This window comes from Protopterus annectens, chromosome 12.part0 (genome assembly GCF_019279795.1).
Source record: "Protopterus annectens isolate FY-2018-M chromosome 12.part0, PAN1.0, whole genome shotgun sequence".
NCBI lineage: Eukaryota > Metazoa > Chordata > Ceratodontiformes > Protopteridae > Protopterus > Protopterus annectens.
In genome coordinates this window covers 1,189,386,443-1,189,407,609 of record NC_056746.1, presented here as the reverse complement: position 1 = coordinate 1,189,407,609, position 21,167 = coordinate 1,189,386,443, and the positions used below count along the sequence as shown (strand labels likewise).

Sequence of the window (21,167 nt, the reverse complement as noted above, 5' to 3'; positions counted from 1 at the left end):
TTTTTTTAAAGGGGTCTTGCAAGGTTTACAAAAGCTCAGTGAAATATCCAGCATTTGAGAAATTGCTTTCCAGAAAGAGCTGATTTTTTTTTTTTTTTTGAGTTAAATGAGTTACTGGAGATTCAGTGGATTACTTGTTATGTTGGCTACAATGAGTTTGCCACCAGGAAGATGGACCTTATCTCAAAGTTTCAGTGTACCATTTCAGAGCCATTCTGCAGCAGAAACCTTGATGTCTGAAATCCCAGACTGTCTGGAATCCTGGACGGCTCACCCAAAAGGGTCCTCTGTGTCAGTGGACCTACTTATCGATCTGAAGGAGTTATTCATTTTTGGCTTGGTCCAGAGCTTAAAATGGGCCCCGGCCCAGCCTACCTACCCACTCAGTTAAACAGATGGATAAATTAAATAAAAAATGATGAAAATATTCAAGGTCAGTCTTTCAGGAGTCTCACAGGTTGTCACTGACAACATCTTAGTCATGCAATATGCATACAAGCAAGGAGGCACAAATCACACTTTTGTTTGCAGACTGTCATAGACATATGGGATCTTGCCTTGTCCCTAGAGTGTCAGTTGCTAGCAGTTGCACTTTCTCAGAAAAACCATTATGTTTGTGATAGCTTAGGTCAAGCATATAGGTGGATCATGAGTAGCCAGAGAGTCTACAGATGTTGCAACACCTCAGGAGCAATTAAATATTCCATTTCAGAAGCTTTTTACATTAAGAAGAATGTTCAGAGTCCTAGTTACTCTGCCAGGTGTCACATTGTTTGGATGAGACTGTGGAAAATGAGCATCCTTTATGCATTTCCTTCCATTCCTTTGGTTCAGAAGACTTCATAAAGGAAAAGATAAAACATCCAGATGATTCTTATAACTTCTTTCTGATTTTCTCTTCTGCAGGTGATACTGCAGTACATTCTCCCATTCAACAGAGTAGACTTTATTGTTTAACATGGGGTAAAGGGCTTTATACCAGCAATCAAGACTGTTAAGTCTCTTAGCATGGAGAGCATGACTTTGATTCCAGGTTGCCAACTTTTTTTATCCAGTATAGTTAGAGGCTTTTTGTCAGTTTAACAGCATGGATAGGTTCATAGGCCTCTGTCCATGACACACAGAGAGATGATTCGGGGGCCCTCGATCTCCATCCACTCGCAAAGATTTCTTTCTTGAACAAGAGTCAGTGAGGGGGCCTCTGCCTCACTGGGATTCTGTTTCTGTTCCATAGGAGGGGTCTCTCTGTGAATCTGTCCCCTCTCCACGCGTCTATTTATATCCGTGGTTGATGTTTAAGTCTCTTGCTCGACATGGCCAGCAACTCTGGGTTCTGTGGGTTCTGTCTTGAGCCAGTTTGCAACATCTCTTGTGACATATGGGTTTACATCTAGCTGGTGAGCTTTATGATGATGCCCGGGTATTGTGTGTGTCAGCTTTGCTAGGTCAGCAGTAGGCTGTGTGAACTGCCTTACCCTCATCAATGGCCTTAGTGACTGTTTGAAAAATGGTTTAGTTCCTCATTGAGTTGTACAGCCGGGCCGGGGACACACCGTCGGTCCAATTGGTGCTTTTTTTTTTTAGAGAGAGAGCAGCTCTCACCTGGGCATCTGAGATGTTTGGGAGGCTAGACTCTGGCATTTTCCCCCCATGTTTGTGATGATCAGGTCTAGTATATTTTCACACTTGTGGGGATGGTGACTAGTTAGTTGTAGCATTTTGATTTTATGAACTCCAGGAACCCTTTGGGCTAGGGGTGTTGGCTTGAGGTAATGTTCCCCAGTCTCTATGTTTGGGTAGTTGAAGTCACCCAATATGATGGTGTTTGAGACATTCATAACCTGGGATCCCCCTCCTTTGTATTTTATATTTATGCTCCCCTCCTTTTGTGGTTATGTTATAAGTATTTTTGGGGGGGAAGTGCTGTCGGAGGTATAACCATACAGTGCGCAGGGACAGTCACAGGAGCCTTGACCACCATACAGTCGACAGATCGAGGCGTGCATCTTTCCATGGGGGACAGAGTTACTGAGGAGTGGCTACCCTTAGTTTTTTCTGTTTTGTTTCTAGGTTTAGGTTTATTTTTTTCATTTTTTGCTTTCTTTTTTAAGGGTTTATAGTGTAAAGGCCCTTGCTGGCCAATATCCAGGGTGGGTGGCAGAGCCCCAAGCCCTCCCTCCCAAGCTGAAGCCCACTTGTGCTCATGAACCCCAGGCAGACCAGCTGTCAACTCAGAACAATGGAACAGCAAGAAAGACAGACATAATTAATGACACCAGTAATTAGTAATTATTTGTAAGCCAATCATTGGATCATTGTTGGGTGTATGGTGGGGGTGGGGGGGTATAGGTCTGGCCGGCCTGGGGTACAGGGCTCCTCTATGTCTCTCTGGATGTCTCCAGGAGGTCTCTCATCAGTCAGTTCACAATACATAGGTACATCTTCGAATCATGCTGTACTTGGTGTGGAGTGAGTCCATTGCTTGTGTGTGAGTGCAGATGCTGCTTGTCGCAGATTCTAGCACTAGCACTTTCCAGGCAACTTGCCTTAGTCTTTTTTCCTTGTTCAGTCTGGGAGTGGTCAGTGTGTCTGACTAAGGGTCACCTATAACAAGTGTGTGGCATTGTGTGTAGTTTTGGGGCTGTGACTGTTTAGCACCTGATGTTTGACTTGTATGTTGTATGTCTATGTCTTTGATCTTGAGGTGGCAGTTGCTTTTGCTTTCTGAGCCTCTGTAGTTGTAGTTTTTTTTTGATCAGTGCCTCCAGTATGTCTTTGTGTGTTTATGTGTTTGTTTTTTTTTTTAGTTGTGATAGTATGTGAAACTGGGGTTTGTGTGGTTGTGGTTCCTTCTCCTCCCTGTCTGTCTTGCCAGGTTGAGAGAGAGCTCAGCCTCTCCAGTTTGGCTATATAGTTACATCTCTCATGTCTAGGCTTTGTTTAGTATATATATAAGTACTTTACCTATATAAAAATTTTTAGGAGCAAGTGCTGAGCTTTGAGAGAGAATAGAGAACTTACTGTTTAAATTGCAAGTAGAAGTTCTAAAAAATTGAACAGCAGCAGACTTCAGGAGCCAGAAATAGTTTAACCTTGTTTTGAAAGAGGCATAGGAACAGCACTGATAAAATATTTATATATAAATTGGTGGATTGTTTTTTAAATTATTAAATATTATAGGTTCATAGGTAAGTCACAGGCTAGTTGTCATTGTAGGCCATTTTAAGCCTAGCCAATTTCTCTCTCCATGCTCAAATTAACCAATCCCATTTGGTTAGAAGTTGGCCTTACCCTATCCCATGATCAGTAATTATATATTACTGCTAATAAGAATAACTGGGATCATACCATAGATAATTTGAGGGGCCCATGCAGGAACTAAAGCATTTAGGAGGCTGCATCTGTCCATTAGTAGTAAAGCAGGCAGTCCTGGGGTAAATTTTATATTTCCCATCCACAGATCCAAGTTGCACTTGAATATGGACAGGGATGAACTCTGCTTTATGTGAATGAGTTGTCAATTCCAGCGTAGTGGTGTCCCCTGAAAGATATACCTGTACCTGCAAACCATTCTCTTAATATTTAAGAAGAAGTTTAGATCCCTAGACAGAGTATTTCTAATGCCATTTGGCTTGCTGATGTGCAGTAAATCCATCAGTATTAGTATATATCTCTTTCCCATTCTTAACTTAGGGACTTCACCCTTTAACTCTCACTCAGAACATTTATTGATAAAAGCAATGGCTCTTTTTGATCAGGTTGCTTGACTCTGGACTAAATGGAAATTATCTTGAAAGTAACATGGATTAGTGCTGCTCTGTGTTTCCTATATCAGTCTACTTTCTGTAGTTCCCAATCAAAGGCTTGTCCTTTTCCTGTGTTACAGCTCACTTTGCTGTCTTTTCTTCATGACTGCTAGGGAAAACTTACATTAGCCTCCAGGCCTGTGGTAAGAGTGTTCTTTGAGGGTCCAGACTGATCACCAAAAAAATTCTCCTCTGTGAGCAAAATAACTAAAGATTTGTTGAAACTCTAGTCTGGAAACTTTTGGAAAATACTTTTTTTTTTGTGTGGCCACAGGGCCAGCACCAGCAGCACAGGGCTGTGCCTCCTATAGCCTTACTATATCTAATAAACTCCAGTCTCTGTGCAGCAGCCCTCACCTTATAATATGTCTGGCTGAAATTTTTGGCAAGTTTTCCAAAAATCAAAATTCAGTCAGATTGTGCTTGGCTAAAAAACCTACTCCCTTTTTTGAGGAGTATGCTTCCATGTGAACTCTGCCTTAGAAACATATTCTGCCTAACAGAGAATTTAATTTTCTTGTGGAGGATAAATAAAGCCGTCCTTTGAGCTCACCTCACTCTTGAATGGAATAAAGCATTCAGAAGCTACATCTGTCCATTTGTAGTACAGGTGACAGTCCAGAGACTTTAATTTTCTTTTGGAGGATAAATACAATCTTCCTTTGAGCTCACTTATGCACTCCCCTTAAAGATTTTGCCTTAGAAAGGAAAACAGTTGTAACAGTTATCTTAGATGTTCATCGTATTAATCACTACTGCAGTGGGTTTAGCTGTGTGGGTTATATCCTACCAAGGATGTAAGAGACAGCCAGCATCCAAAGCTTCAGGACACCTTGCACATGCCCAAACAGAAACCTTCAGAGCTTTACTGCCATTGAAGGGTTTGCTCCTCTGAGGCATTCGAGAATCGATGACTTGCTTGTGCTGTTCCTTTGCTGGGCAGATAAGTTCCTTTTGGGGGCAGGATTCTGTTTTCTTTCTTGCCTTGCTGTTTTATAACTTTCTTCTTCAGGAAAGTTATTTTAAAGCTAGGAGTGCTGTGTTTTAAAGGATTGCCACAACACTATAATGTACTTTTAAATGGAGTCTCTCCTTTGATAATCACATTGCCACAGTAGTCAGGAAATCCTTCTATGTGGCACACCTCATCACAAAAGGTTTCTCATCCAGGAAAAAAGAGGTCATTGTTCTCCTCTACTCATCACTCATTAGACCCATTATAGAGTACAACGCCCCTTTTGGTATGTACCTCACAAGACATCTACAACAACTGGAAAGGCCACAGAAATACCTCACAAAGAGGATTACCGGCCTCAAACAGATGCCTTACGCAGACCGTCTCAAAAAACTCCAGCTTTACTCTGTCGCATATCGCCTACTCAGAGGCGATCTCTGCCTAACATACAAAGCTATGTCAAACCCAGAGCTGTTGGACATGCTCCACATAAAGAAATCCCAATCCTTCCGAGCTACACGCTCTAGAGACCTAAACCTTGTCACCACAATAAACAGAACATGCTGGAGGGATAGATTCCTGTCTCAGAGACTTCTCATACTCTGGTACAAACTACCTATTTATATCAAACAAAGCTCCTCATTAGCACTCTTCAAGAAAAATCTTGATGATTGGATGGGAGATAGGAAATTCACCCCGGGGATCACATCTGTGGCTCTGCTCGACAGGGGCACAGGAAAATAATTTTCTTGGGTGGCAAAAGCCAGGGTACCATTTGGCTAGGCTTATATTTGCCCTAGGGCCAATAGCCTAGTACCTACCTATGAACCTATGAGTGCATGTTTTTCCTGTCATTTTAAATGTGATGTAAAATAACTGAAAAAATTATTTTAATGAGGAGAAATTTGTAGGGCTGGCATAGTTTGTTTTTAAAGTGCTTTTTACTGTGTTTTTTCTGTAAAGTAACTTTTTGTTGAATGGTAATGTTTACCAGCATTTGCTGCTTTTCTTCCCCGGGGAAACAAGCACCATGTTTGGCTTGATCATACCAGTCCCACACTCTGTTCTTCATCTAGCCACAGAAAGAAAGAATGTATTAAGTTCCTCAGCATTTTACATTTGTATACACTATTCCCAAACCTGAACCAGCAGCTATAGCTCTAGGTAATCCCACTGCTGCTAAGATGCTAGTCCGTTCCAATCCTACTCTTTCTGATAAGGATACAGAGATAATTCAGAAAACTCGAGTCAGGTGTGGTGTCCTACCTGTGACCCTGAGGTTAACGGGACTAACAAGAAACAGAATACAGAGGAGTAATCAGATAAATTCATTTTAGCTAGCGGATCTAGAAGACTGACACTCTCTCTCTCTCTCTCTGTCTTTCTCTCTGATGCCCTCCCTGTTTGAGGAATAAAAACTCCTTGTTGCAGTTTCAGGTAGTTTATTCAGTTAAGTAGGTAGATGGATGAGTGTACTTGCAATACACTACATTTAACAGATCAGTTGTTTATAGGCAGTCACGGACAATGGTGGAAAGGTCTAGAGGAGCTAACTGCAGGAAAATCTGGGAAATGGAAAAACGAGCCAATCCCAAAGCTTAGAGGTTAGTCTGTTATGTCAACTTTCCTCAGAGATCTGTGAGGGTTTACCAGCTTAGCAGCCTGTGGAACCTCATCCTCATTCTTAGTTAAAAGGTTTTATTTTTATTTTTAACAAAAAATGGCAGTACATAATGAGCTAGCACTGTAGAACGAAAACACTTTCACAGTTTGGTCATAGAAGATGGCTAGTTGTATGAGAATATCACCAGCCTGTTTCCTATCATCTGTAATATGAGAGGCTGTATCTGCTTTTGTGGAGCTCATATTCCTTGAGGCAAATTATGAAAGCTTTATTACACAACTTTTTCCAGTTTGATGTCCTTTTCAATGTTTGTATCACATGTAATATGAGAGGCTGTGCCCACATTAATGGGGCTTAAATCACCTGAAATACATTACAAAAGACTAATCTTCTCGTCTGGCAAAAAAGCATTACAGTGCCTGCTCATAAGAGCTTGTATACTTGATTAATGTGCCAGTGCCCATTCTTACTGATGAAGGCAGACCTTTTTATATGGAGGGGAAGTAGCCCCTTACAGTCACACTGTGACTCCCATTTTTTGAAAAATACATGTTTTCCAGAGAAATAGCTTACAGTGGAAACAAGTCATAGTGCTCATTTTTACACAGCTCATGGATATGCGCAAGTAGAAGGAAAATGGAAGTACAGTTTGAAACCTCAAAAACTTTTGTAGTCTTTTTTTGTGCCCATGGAATAAAAATTGTATTTATTTAAATTAAATTTAGCTCTATACACGCGCGCACACACACACTATATATATATATATAATTAAGATATATGTATTTTATATATATATATATATATATATATATATATATATATATATATATATATTAAAAATATAAAAGATATGAGCCCCATAAAAGTGAGCACAGCCTCTCATATTGCATATGATACTAGTATTGATAAGGACAATTCAGACTGGAAAAAGTTCAGTTGAAAACTGTTTCTTAAATGTATTTCTATAGTAGTAGCTCATGGTGCATTGCCATTTTTTTGTCTGTTTAAAATTAACTAAAATGAGGTTCCACTGGCTGCTGAACTGGTAAACCCTCACCAGCCTTTCAGGAATTAACATCTAGGCTTTGGGATTGTTGTTGTTTTTCCATCTCCCATATTTTCTTCCAGTTGGCTCCCCTGGACCTTCCCACCATTGTCCGTAACTGCCTTTCAACTGACCTGTTGATCTACCTACTTAACCGGATAAACTAATAAACTTCAACAAGGCGATTATTCCTTCTACAGGGAGGACATCAGATAGTGTCTCCTAGATGTGCTAGCTAAAGTGATTTTTATCTGGACTAATCCTTTGTCTTCTTTCTTTTTAGTCCTGTGACCTTCTGGGTTAAAGGTGGGATACAAGACCTAACTTGAGCTTTTTAGATTCTCTGTACATTATCTGAAAGAATATGATTGGAATTGACTAGGTGCTTAGCAGCAGTGGGATCAACTAAAGCTATAGGTGCTGGGTCAGGTTTGGGAATAGTGTAAGAAAATTTAAAAGAATGAAAAAGTTTATACATTCTGTTTGCCTCTTTAGGGGCAGGTGGCTAGGAGGAAAATTGTAGGCAGTAATGCACACATACTGAAAAACACTCCGAACAGTTGGATTGTGCATAGGATCTGGAAAAATCCATATGTAATAACTTAGTATTTTCTGAGGAATTGAAAAACCTCAGTGTTCTCCCACTGAAAACACAGGAACATTATAGCTATAGTCTCAGAGAAAGAGACCCCCCCCCACAGGGAGAATCAGAAGCTGAGCTCTCCACCGAATCCCATAGGTTCATAGGTAGGTACTAGGCTATCGGCCCAAGGGCCCCTAAGTAAGCCTAGCCAACAGTGTTGCCTGGCTTAAGCCACCCAAGAAACTTATTTTCCTATGCCTCTGTCGAGCAGAGCCACAGAAGTGATCCCCGGGGTGTATTTCCTATTTTCCATCCACTCATCAAGATTTTTCTTGAAGGGTGCTAATGAGGAACTTTGCTTGACATAGATGGGTATCTTGTTCCAGAGTATGGGAAGTCTCTGGGACAGGAAACTATCCCTCCAGTATGTCCTGTTTATTGCGGTGACAAGGTTTAGGTCCCTAGAGCGTATAGCTCAGTGGGATTGGGATTTCTTTAGGTGTAGCATGTCCAACAGCTCTGGGTTTGACATAGCTTTATATGTTAGGCAGAGATCACCTCAGAGTAGGCGATATGCTACGGAGTAAAGCTGGACTTTTTGAGATGGTCAGTGTAGGGCATCTGTTTGAGGCCAGTAATCCTCTTTGTGAGGTACTTCTGTGGCCTATCCAGTTGCTGCAGATGTCTTGTGAGGTACATTCCAAAAGGGGCATTGTACTCTATAATGGGTCTAATGAGTGTCGAGTAGAGGGGAACAATGACCTCTTTTTTCCTGGATGAGAACCCTTTTGTGATGAGGTGTGCCATGTACAAGGATTTCCTGACTACTGTGGCGATGTGATTATCAAAGGAGAGATTACTGCCCACCTGGGTTCAAGGTCTCTTGTCACACATTCGGCATTAAGTAGACTGCCACCTGTGTGGTAGTTCATGGGTACAGAGGTTTTACCAAAGGGGATTACAGTGCACCTTTTGGCATTGAGCTTGAGGCCATGGCTCTGACACCAGGCATCTGTCTCAGTGAGGCCCTTCTGTAGGATGTCCACATCATTTGGGGACTTGACTATGGCTCTTAGTTTGCAGTCATCTGCGAACTTCATTAGCCAGAGGCCTTCTCTGTTAGCCTGTACTTCAAAGAAGTAGGTACCAAACAGGAGAGGTCCCAGGACTGAACCCTGAGGTACTCCACTTGTCATTGGTTTGAAATCAGATTTGGAGTCTACAACTTTTACAGTGTGGGTTCTGTCAGTGAGCCAGTTGGTAACCCATCTTGTGACGTAGGGATTTATACCTAGTTTAGTGAGTTTAGCTATAATTCCAGAATGGGGGATGGTGTTGAAAGCTTTGGCGAGGTCAAGATAGGCTGTGTGAATCACCTTACCCTCGTCTACGGTTTTGGTGACTGCCTCAAAGAAGTCAATCAGGTTCAGGAGGCATGATCTGCCTTTCACAGACATGAACTGGGTGGGGTCCAGAGTTTGGAGGTTACCAGTGTCTTTATGAGTTCCATGATGATACTTTCCATGGCCTTGCAGACCAGGCTCATCAGGCTAATAGAGCGATAGTTCTCGGGATCAGTGGTGGCTCCCTCTCTGTGGAGTGGGTTAACTCTTGCTGTGCGCCATCCAGTGGGCACAAAGCCTGAAGTGAGGCTATGATTGAACATGGTGCTTAGGTGGGGAGCCAGTTCGTTCTGAAGTTCATGTAAAACCCAGCCTGGGATGTTGTCCGGTGTCATGGGTGCTGTGTTTTTGGCTTTAGATAGTGCAGCTTTTACCTGCGTAGTTGTGATTACAGGGACTCTGCATTCTTCCTGTAAAGATACGGGCCCTTTAGGGGGTGAGAGGGGGGTAAAGTTGGCACTGAACCTATCTGCCAGGATGTTGGCAATATCAGTTGGTTCTGTAATTTTTGTGCCGTTGTGCAGTAACTCAGAGCATATCTGGGTGTTGCCATTGAGATTCTTGACATAGCTATAGAATGCTTTGTGGTTGTCCTTAGAATCAATGGCGAATTTGTTTTCATAGCTAGCTTTGGAGGATCTTGTAAGGGATCTCAGCTTCTTACTGAGGCTGACCAGAGAGCTTCTCCACTCATTGGATTTTTACTCTCTTTTGCAACAGTTTCTTCCTTCTGTTGTAGAGTTTGTTTAAGGCAGGGGACAGCCAGATTTACTTCCTTTTTTGGAGGATAGCATCTTGGTTCTGTTTGGAATAGCACGATCCATGTACTCGTGTAAGTGCTTATAGAGTGCATTTGTGTAGGATTCAGCAGTCGTAACTGTATTGTCCATCTGCATGGGTGTCATGAAGTTTGCCACTTCTGTCTTAAGAAGCATGAAGTTGGCTTTGGAGAAATTTTTTACCATGGTTTCCTTAATGAGGGGGTGGGGGTGGGATGTGGCTATCTAGGGTGATTAGCTTATGGTCGTATCTGACCAACGAGGAGTTGACTTCAGGTGTGGAGCACCGGTCACTCGTGTTGGTAATGACTAGGTCTAGGGTATTGTTGCCCCTGGTGGCGGTGTGGATAAGTTGATCCAGGGCATTGGAGTTTATGAATTCCAGAAATTGTTGAGTGAAGGAGTTGGTACATGAGTAGTTTTCCTAGTTAATGGTGGGGTAGTTGAAATTGCCCGTTATTAGGGTGTTTGGTTGAACCCTAATATTTTCCGGTATATCAAGAAAAGAGGAGTGGGAATCCTGGGGCATGGTGGTGGATCTGTAGCAAGCTACAATTTGGATTGCAGTTTTGCCCAGAGTTAGTTGCACTTGGATAACCTCAGATGCATTGTGCTGAGCAACTAGCTTGGAGGTGTGGATATCCTTAATGAATATGGACACCCCTCTGCCTTTGGTGTTCCGGTCCAGGTTAGATGGCCGAAAAATGCGGTATGAGTTATAGCCTGGTAATGCAGGGGTGCTCTCTGGAGCCTTGAACCAGGTCTCGGTCACTGCACAGATATCGATGTTGTCCATTTTAAGGAGTGCCTCGAGTGCTTGCATTTTGAGATGTAAACTTCTAGCATTGAGTAACATTACCCTCCGTTTTTTGCTTGTCTGTTCCTGTTACTGTGGTGAATTTGTCATTTGAACCTTGCCTAAAAAGTCAGAAACTTGAGGAAAAAAACTTGCATCAATCCCTGCATCTTCCTGTTCAGATTTAGAAACTTGAATTTCTTCTGGAAAAGAGATGCCCAACTTTCTTTTACCAGATACTACTTGACAAGAATGATCTGTAGCCTGAATTAAACCTGGACGCCATCTGCTTTAACTTAGTTTCTTGTGTTGCACAGGTTACTACTCCATGTTTACAATGTGATATGACTTTGTTAATACTTATTCTAGGGCTATGGTCATTTGTATTTTTTCAAGGAGGTTTATATTACTGCATTCTTAGAACCTCCCAGGTGATGTTAAAACTGAAATTTTAAATTCACCCTTGGAAAGAGATTGTGTTTGACCCCTCTGCTGTAGAGGTGAAGAAAAGGTGTGATGAAAGGGGCAAGCTGATCATGGAATTTTGAACCACCCAAAACAAAGGATAGTCTAACGAGTCTGAATGACTATTCAAGAGACCTTGTGACCCTAGCCCCTTTTTTCTTCCAGAAAGTCTTAATATCCAGTTTTCTTTTTCTCAACAGAGTTTCAGACAAATGGGTTCTTAAAACCATTCATCAAGGTTACAGATGGCAGTGGGAGGAAATTCCTCCTTTCCAGGTAGTCATTCCTCATCCTCCAGATCAGACTCTTGTTTCCACTGGTTCTTCATCACATGATGTTCCAAGGAGTGATAGAACCACTTTCTTCTTCTAAGGATGTTCCTAATGCTAAAGAAAGAAAATGCTTGGAGACCAGTTTCCTAAACCTGTTTGTGATAGTGCTCAGATTCAGAATTGTGTCACTTCACAACCTCTTATCTCTTCTTTCAAGTTTCCTTGTAAGACTAAACTTAAAAGATGCTTATCACATCCCTATTCATCCAAACTCAACATTTCTTTCATCCAAACTCAACATTTCTTAAGGTTTTCTGTGTTTGGATCACATTATCAGTTCTCTGCCTTACCCTTTGGACTATCCACTTGCGCTAAGAGTGTTCACAAGGTGTCTAGCTTCAATTATAGCTCATTGCAGGCTACAGAGTATCCACACTTTTCCGTATTTGATGACTTGTTTATCTTTGCAGAGACTTTTTCACAGTGTCTAGAATCTGGCTGTCTCTCTCTTGGGTGAGAGATCTCTTACACAAGCTAAGATTTCAAGAGAACTTTAATCCTTCCTTTGAATCCTTCACACAGATTTGTGTTCCTCGGATGTCAACTAGACACCTTGGCGTTTCTTCCACAGGAAAAAAATAGATCGAAATCTAGTTCTAAAGTTTTCCACTCAGACTTTTCTCATTGTGACGGAATACCTCAGGATTTTGTCTTATGGCATCTTTGATTCTCATGATACCCGTGGCAAGACTCCACATGCAAAAAGATACAGTAGTATTTGAATTTTCTTTGGTTCCAAGCACTAATGCCCTTTATCTTTTCAAATCCCAGTGCTGAAATTTGTCAAAAGAGAAATTATTTAGTAGAGACAATAAGTATCCTTAAATCCAAGTCTCCTTTTCTCTCTCCCTGCTTCAAAGTACTCAGTCAACAAAGATGCCTCGGATATTGCTTGGGCAACAATTTCAGGAGTGGTAAAAGTGCAGGGAGTGTGGGACACCAAGGACAGATGTAACTACTGAAATATTAAGGAGATATTTGCCCTGAACAACTCAACTGTCTGATGGTTATCTTGGGTCTCCAGGACCTTTTCAAATGGTTACAGACAATATCAACAAGCAAGGAGGAACCAGGTCATACCTCCTGTGCAGACTAGCCATGTTAGCTTGGAATATTGTTTCACAACACAAACTGATTCACATTCTGTCAGTGAAAACCTGTGTGGCAGACAAGAGGGCAGACCATCAAGAATGCAAACTAGAGCAGAGGGTCTACCAGGATTTGATCCATCTTTAGGAAGTTCCTCAAGTAGACCTCAACACTGAACAATCAGCTGACAAGAGTTTGCTCTAGGACTCCATGCAGGAAGGCCTGGAAGACGTTTGTCTTTTCTTTTCCTTGGACAAGAATGTTCCTGTATGATCTTTCACACTTTCCACTAATATCCTGGATACTGTTGACCCTCAGGATCATTGTGGTGACTCCCTTCTGGCTCACTCAGCTGTGGTTTTCCATTTGTTTGGAAATGGCTAGGGAAAATTACCACAAGATTCTTTACAGACTGGATTTAAAAGAAAAGGGCTGTTTGATTCACCCCAACACTGATCAACTTTAGTTGATTGCCTGGATGATAGGGTCTGAATTCCCCTTTAGGCACCTGTTTACTGAGGATGTGCCATAGGTACTAAATGGAGGTAAGAAAGCCTAATATTAGAAAATCATATAGTAGCAAATGGAAAAAGATTTCTAGTTGATGCCAACAACATAACCAGCACCCATTCAGAAAAGTTGTTCTCTAGTTTTACAATATTTGTGTCCATTATTATCCTATGACCTTTCTTACTCCTCTGTCAAGGTTCATTTATCGGCCATTCACCATGTCTGTCCATGGAGCCTCCTCTTTCAGTACTTTCTTGTCAAAATGTTTTTGAAAGGGGTTTTTAATAAGAGGCCGTCAAGAAAGCCGGTGGCCCCCTCCTTGGGATTTTAATTTTGTGTTAATAAAACTAGTTATTTGTAAGCTCTTGTGGTGAGTCAACCCTACTGCATTTCCCACATGGACCAGGGTTTCTTTGAGAACTAATACTCCTTCCATATCTAAAGTGGTATCCGAGTTTACTTTAAGCCAAACTATCCTTCTCCCAGTTTTCTTTCCTGAGCCTAAAAATGAAGGTGAAAGGATGCTCCATACCTTGGATGTCCACAGACATCGTGGGTACTGTCTTGATGGAACTAAATCTTCAGATCAGTTGTTCATTTTTCGGGAAGGTAAGTAGAAGGGACAACCTGTGTCAAAGCAGACAATTTCCAAATGGTTGACTAAGGCTATTAACTTTTCTTAATAGTCACCACAACAAAACTATTATAGCTAGGGTCAAGGTGTACTCTACCAGGGCACAAGCTTCATCTGTGGCTTTTTGGAAAGGTTGGAAGTATTCTAGAAGCTGCAACTTGATCCCCTGTACATAATTTTACAAAACGCTATAAGCTTGATTCCTTCTCTAGGACTAGATCAGGCTTTGCAAGGACCATTCTCCAGGGATCTTGGACTTTTCTTCTACCTCTCAAATTTAGTAAGCTAGTGTAGTTTACCCATATAGCCAAGACTACTGCAGCAGTGATTAGTATGATGAATAATAGTACAGATGTGTAAGTAAACTTACCATAACCATAGATATTCAAATGATTGCTGCTGCTCCCTCCCTCCATCCTACTTGTTTTTGGGTATGCTGTTTATGCCTGGGTGTGGCTATTTATTTTTGTTCTTTCTAGCATTTTCCTTTCAGAGCTCAGTCCCCTTTTTCTGTTAGCAGGAAATGTCTGAAGGGCTCGGCGCTCAAACTTGTCAGCTCAGCTTGAGCTACCAGATAGTTTGGGAACATGACAGGATTTAACCCATATGACTGAGGCTACTACAGCTGTGATCATTTAAACATCATCTGTTATGTTAAGTTTACTTGTACAACTGTACTTTCTGGTGACTGGGGCAGCATAGTGATGCACCTGCTAGTTTTGCTACATCACAGTATTTGGTTCTACAGTTCAGTTTCCAATTGGAGTGCATTCCATTTACATTGTACATGTTGTGCTTGTGTATGTGGGGAGACATGCAGGTAAGTGAATTGGCATTCCTTAAAATTGCATGTGTGTTTTGTCTGGTATATGTATCCTCCAGTGAACTGGCATCCCATCCATGACTGATTCTCTTCCTTAGCGAAAGGTATAGGTTATGGCACACCATGACCCTGAATAGGATAAATTGGGTGCCCAGAAATGAATGTACTGTGACTTCTATTGAAAGTAAAACTCATTTGAAATTACTTTGTTTGTGTTCTTTGAAAAATTGCAGAACATGCTAGACGTTATGAATGAGCAAAAGTGTCCAATTATTAAAGGTTTGAATGGAAGCATATTGTTTTTTTTTTTAATGGCGCCTGATGAGTTTCCAAAACCTTTCCAGTGCTTTCAGAGTTACTGTAGTGGATAATGTGTAATACCATATCTTAGAAATTCATCAGTTGCTGTTATCTCAAAATAATTTTTAGGTGTGACCTGAACTTTTGCAAATTTCTGAATGAAGTTGTAGCAGTCCGGTGTGTCCCAAGAACCAATGACCTTAAATTTCGTCCTCTAGTGGCCTTTATGAGGGCCAGGATCTCTTGAATTAACTTCATAGACTTGAGTTCCATGAATATTTTGAAGCTTAATTTGTGTGTGCTGTGAGAATGGGGCATAAAGGTAGATCAAATCTTAGGGGTAGTGTATGGATGTTTAAGGAGAAAGAGGTTAATAGTGGTTAGCATTAGCAGGACTGTATGATTTGGTATCTTATTTTTGGATCTGGAATGCTGTAGTGGTGTAGGTTTAGCCAGTGGGTGTTTCAGCTAAGGAACAAAAGGCAGCCAGGGCATAATCTTCAGAGACATTTGCTTATCTGAAGAACCTAAGAACTGAAACCAGTCAAAAGTTTCATATTTCAGTTTTTGTTAGGTGAAGGTAGGTTCAGGGATTTTCTAGCTGTAGTTTTTGTAACTTTACAAATTTTATTTTTATCCTGCAGCTCTAGTTAGGAGCTTGTCAATCCATATGAATGTTTTCTTCTTGAATAAAGATCCTTAGAAGAAATGCTAGGGAAAAGTCAAGATTTAAAAGTTTTATACTCTGTTTAGGGTCTGGTGCCATATGCACATATAATGGATAGGTATCCTATTTACTCATTTTCAGCAAAATCAAATGCGGTATAGTTTTTTTCTAGACAAATGAAGATAGAGATGTTTAAATGTTTGAAGTCCATGTTTTAGAAAAAATACAGTCACAAAAGAGATTGAAATGATTTGGAAGTAATTCAAGGCACTTGAGTGGTGGGTATGGCGTGGCATTAACAGCATAATTACTATGCTGATGGCCATTTTAGTAATCTGGCCATTTTCTTCAAGAAGAAGGCTGTTGGTAAAGGCACTGAGTAAATTCTGATTTGTTAGGGTCAAAACTGCTCTACACATTTTTTGTCTCACTGACTCATAGATGGACAGAATGACTAGCAGTGTATTAATGCACAAGAGAAATATTGTAGTGTGAAAACTCAGCATTGTGCTATTCAGCTAATATTATTTTTAAGTATATGCTTAAGTTCAGATTTAGAAATAGATTTGAACTTTGAGGGAATCAAACCCTGGACTACGTGAAGCAGCTTGCTAACAACTCATAGGCTTCATCCTTTGCATTAATTGTCATAAAAGGAAATTACACCATCAGTTCTAATGATACATTCTTCTGTTATGCTGGGAGGTGAAGCTATGGTGAAGCATATAGTCCATCACCCATGTGTCCAAGGACGGTTGGTTGCTGTGTTGAAGTGATGTCTTTATTATTACACAGTGGGAAAGTTGAATCATAGTACCTGACACTGCATTAGGGCCCAGTTAAGTCCAATGTAAGGAATGCCAGCTGTATGATTCTTACCCAGAAGTGGATGTGTCTAGTGTTTCTTAGGCAGATCTGATGTATGCAACATTATTTAGTGTGTTTCTGTTTCAAGATTTACCAGGGAATATGTGTAAAGCTTCATCTTTTAACAATCCTGTTGATTTCTCCTTTAAAAGGTGGAAGCCTCCAGAAGAAACGTGGGCGTGGCCGTCCAAGAAAGGAAACTTCATCTGAGAATCAAGATGCTGACAAGGCTGCAGAGGAAGATGAAGAGGAGGATGATATTGTGGATGCTGGTGCAATTGATGACTGTGATGGTATTGTGTCGTAGCTTAAGAAATCATGCATGCAGCCTTATAATCAGGGAAAGGGGTGCACTTCATATCTTCTTGCTTCTGTGGTGTCAGCAGATGTTTGAATATAATCCTTTGTAGTATGACTGAAACCAGCTTTGCAGACTGCTACTATTTTAGCAAACTTTGGAAGATATAGCTGTGATTATACACTGGACCTGAACTCTAAGATGAAAAAAGATGCAGGTTTTATTTTCCATAGTGGCCATATCCAGAAGAATTATTACAGATAATGAAATATATCTGATGGATTAGCTTTTTGGAGTGGTGTTGTCCTTCAAATAGATAAAAAAATAGATGACATGCCTTATTAAAGGATGTTGGCACACCTCAAGGTGCAGGATCTTGCACACCTAAAGTCTAAAGATCTTCAAAGACATACTTTGTCATGGGGTATGTTAATTTAATTTGTACATTAGACTGTCTAAACATGGAAAGGTACATGCACACACGCACACACACATTCATAAACTACATATCCTATGACTTCCTGAACAACTACTTCAAATTCTGAAGGTAGCACATGATCTTCTCTGCTTTTGATTTATAACCTAACTTTCAGGACAAACTCACTAAATTAGACTGAAGTTGTCTTTGCTGCCTGTTAAAACTATGAGCTAAGCAGGTTTACAGATCTGCACAAATAAACAGTGCAGCCAGCAATAGCTGTTGTTGTAAACTTTCTGTGTAGTCTCTTTATGAAAGGTACACTTTTTTAAACTGTTCATAATTCAGTAATCAGATGTTCATCGTGTTTCACTGTTGCAGTTATTACAATTGGGTTATCCTGCTGGCAGGCTACCCTCAGTCGGCCTGAATTCCAAAGTCTAGGTCCAGCGTCGGTTGCTGTCGCCTCTTCCCCGACGTCAGTACGCCAGGGGTATAAAAGATGCAGCAGACGCCATTTTCTTCAGTTTTTCTTGCCCCAGATGTCAGGTGCCCCTAAAGCTAAATTATGCCAATAAGCATGCATACAGAAAAAACAACTTTTCCTTCATCTACAAGCAAATACACCACATAGGTTGTATAGAATAGAGAAGTACAGATAAGTCCCAGCATAGAAAAGGGGGATGGTGGGAGGGTAACCTGGACTGCAACAGTGAATACACTCGAACATCTACATTTATGGTAGGTATACAACTGTACTATGCTCATCGTGTTTCACTGTTGCAGTCATTACAATTAGGTTGAATCCCAAAGCTAAGGTTGGGAGGCTGGTGCTAAATAGGATTAGGAGAGGCTATCAGGCCCTGCAGAACTGCAGTGGCAAAGCCTGCTCTGGATTTAAAGTAGAGAGGTAAGTGATAGTGCTTTGTAAATGTATGCACTGAACTCCAAGTTGCAGCCTCTAAGATGTCTTTGGTTGGTACTCCTCTAAGGAAGGCTGCTGAAGTGGCTGCTGCTCTGGTTGAATGTGGCCTAATACCCTTAGGCACTGATTTGCAATGCTGAGAATAGCAGAAATGAATTCAGTGGCCTATCCACTTTGAAATAGTCTGTTTTGAGAAAGGCTTCCCTTGTGATCCTGCAGCATATGCCAGTAGAAGTTGTTCAATCTTTCTGAAAGCTTTGGTTCTATCCAAGTAGAAGCGCAGCTGCCTTGGAATGTCCAAAGAATGCAGAAGTCTCTCACCCTTATTCTGTGGGTTTGGGAAAAAAGTAGGCAAATGAATTGTTTGGTTAAGGGCCACACTGGACACTACCTTAGGCATAAATGTAGGGTTTGTCCTCAGAGAAACCCTGTCATGATAGAAAATAATAAAAGGTTCCACAGCCATGAGTGCCTGAAACTCTGAGACTCGCCTAGCGGAGGTTATTGCTAGGAGCAGAGCTGTTTTCCAGGATAAGAATTAGCTTATCTACTGCGCCCAGGGTCTTCACAAAATGCCTGGCACCAGTAATTGCATACTGCAGACAAAGAGGAATTAAAATATACCCATACCTGGACGACTGCCTTATTCAAGCAGAAAGCAAGGACATTCTTTTAAAGCATCTGGCATTTGTCAAACACCTTCTAAGTTGCCTAGGGTACACAGTAAATGAAAAGAAATCAAAACTAGTGCCCTCACAAAGCATAATATTCCTGGGTGCCAGCTTGAATACAACAGCCCAGATGGCTTATCTCACGCCAGACAAGCAACAACAGCTGACTCAATACTTCAAAATAATGGCAACAAAGACCCAACTCCCTGCAAGAAAAATCCTGCAGGCCTTGGGATTCACGGCATCTTGCATACTACTAATACCATTTGCAAAACTGCATATGAGGAAATTACAATGGTACCTGAAAAGCGTATGGACTCATCTACAGCTACATCAGCAGCCTTTCTCAGGGGGGTGCCAACCAAGGATATTCTGGAAGCTGCAACTTGGAGTTCAGTGCACTCCTTCACCAAACACTATCACTTACCTCTATATTCTAAGACTAGAGCTGGTTTTGCCACTGCAGTTTTGCAGGGCCTACTAGCTTTTTCTAACCCTGTTTAACTCCACCACCCATCCTTAGCTTAGGGATTCAACCCAAGTGTGATGAGTGCAGCAGGGTAACACGATGAACATAGTACAGTTTTATACCTACCATAAATGGAGATGTTCGAATGTTCACCCTGCTGCAGTCCAGGTTACCCTCCCTCCATCCCCTCTGAACTAGCTGGACTTATCTATACCTTTCTATCCTATACACTATATCTATACCTTTCTATCCTATACAACCTCTGTGGTGTATTTGCTTGTGCCTGAAGGTATTGTTTTATTTTTATATGTACATTTTTATATAGCAATATATATATTGCCTACCTATTGGGGGCACCTGATATCTGGGGCAAGAAAAACTGAAGAAAATAGCGTTGGATGCCTCTTATATACCCCTGGCGCACTGACGTCAGGGAAGAAGCGACAGCAACCGACAGCAAGACTTTGGAACTCAGGCCGACTGCGGGACCGCCTGATGGCAGGATAACCCAAGTGTGATGACTGCAGCAGGGTGAACACTCGAACATCTACATTTATGGTAGGTACAAAACTGTACTCTCCTGACTCTCACAAGTTCCTTTTTAAAAATCCTACTGCGAATCCTGAGACCATTTCACAGGGACCCAAGGGTATTAAGGCTACAACTGCCAAAAATCCTACCCCCTCTGATAGAAACTCCAGGGCGCCGGATAGATGGGGTAAGAAGGTATACACTTCTGCAACTTTGGCCATTAGGGCCTTAAGCTGCCAGTTTCATATCTTAAAGTATCAGCAGCATATTATCGGATTGCTTAAACAGAAAATTATGTTGATTCCTGATTGTGCTGAAAGTAAGGATTTACAGGATTTAATGCATTCTGCTGAACAAGTTGGAAAACATACTTTGCAATGTGGTTTTGATTCACTAGCGGCATCTTGTAGGGCTGCTGTCACTTGGTCTGTACTTAGAAGACATGCTTGACTTAAGGAGCAATCCTTGCCGGATCATGTTAAAGCTAAATTACTGGATGCTCCCTTAAATCAGGACCGCCTGTTTGGCAACAAAGCAGAAGTTGTTCTTAAAAAGATGGAGGAAAAAGCTAAATCTATGCAAACTGTTAAAAATTTCCTACAAGTACAACCTCCAAGATTTAGTAGGCATTTTCCCTCTAAGAACTGGTCCTTTCCTGCCTCTTCCAGGCCTTCTCAGTCCAAACCCAGATCCAGCAGAACACCCAGGCTTCAGTCCCAGGGTACGTACAGGACTAAGCAGCAGGGGGCTCCCACTTCCAAATCAGGGAGTAGTAAGACTCCCCCATATGGTAAACTGTCTCAATGACTTGACTTTAAAACTTCCAAGCACTTCTCAACTGACTGCTCCTTTAGAGGGAAAGATTGCTCTGCAGGCAAAAAACTGGGAACTCATTACCCAGGACAAATGGGTTTTAAATATAGATGTTCTTCGCGTTTCACTGTTGCAGTCATTACATTTGGGTAATCTGCTGGCAGGTTGCCCTCAGTCGGCCTGATTAACAAAGTCTTGGGTCCTTGGTTGCTGTCCCTTCTTCCATGACGTCAGGTCATCAGGGGTATAAAACATGCAGCCAATGCCATTACATCAGTCTTTCTTGCTGTGCGGTGCCCGAAGCAGAAGCAGTTCGCAAGTGCCAGTCGGCCGACTCCTGAAATTTTCATTTTCAAGTTTCAGA

At 41.4% G+C, this 21,167-nt stretch overlaps 1 protein-coding gene across 6 annotated transcripts in view; it reads left to right on the top strand.

Annotated features, from left to right (window-relative positions):
* The window catches only part of ZNF335 (zinc finger protein 335), a 1,318,033-nt gene that overhangs the window by 287,360 nt on the left and 1,009,506 nt on the right, over window positions 1–21,167 (top strand). For all 6 annotated transcript variants that reach the window (XM_044090241.1, XM_044090238.1, XM_044090239.1 and 3 more), the window contains one exon: window positions 16,831–16,971. In XM_044090241.1, the coding sequence (XP_043946176.1) occupies window positions 16,831–16,971 (141 nt within the window). The remainder of the gene's footprint in view (window positions 1–16,830; window positions 16,972–21,167) is intronic.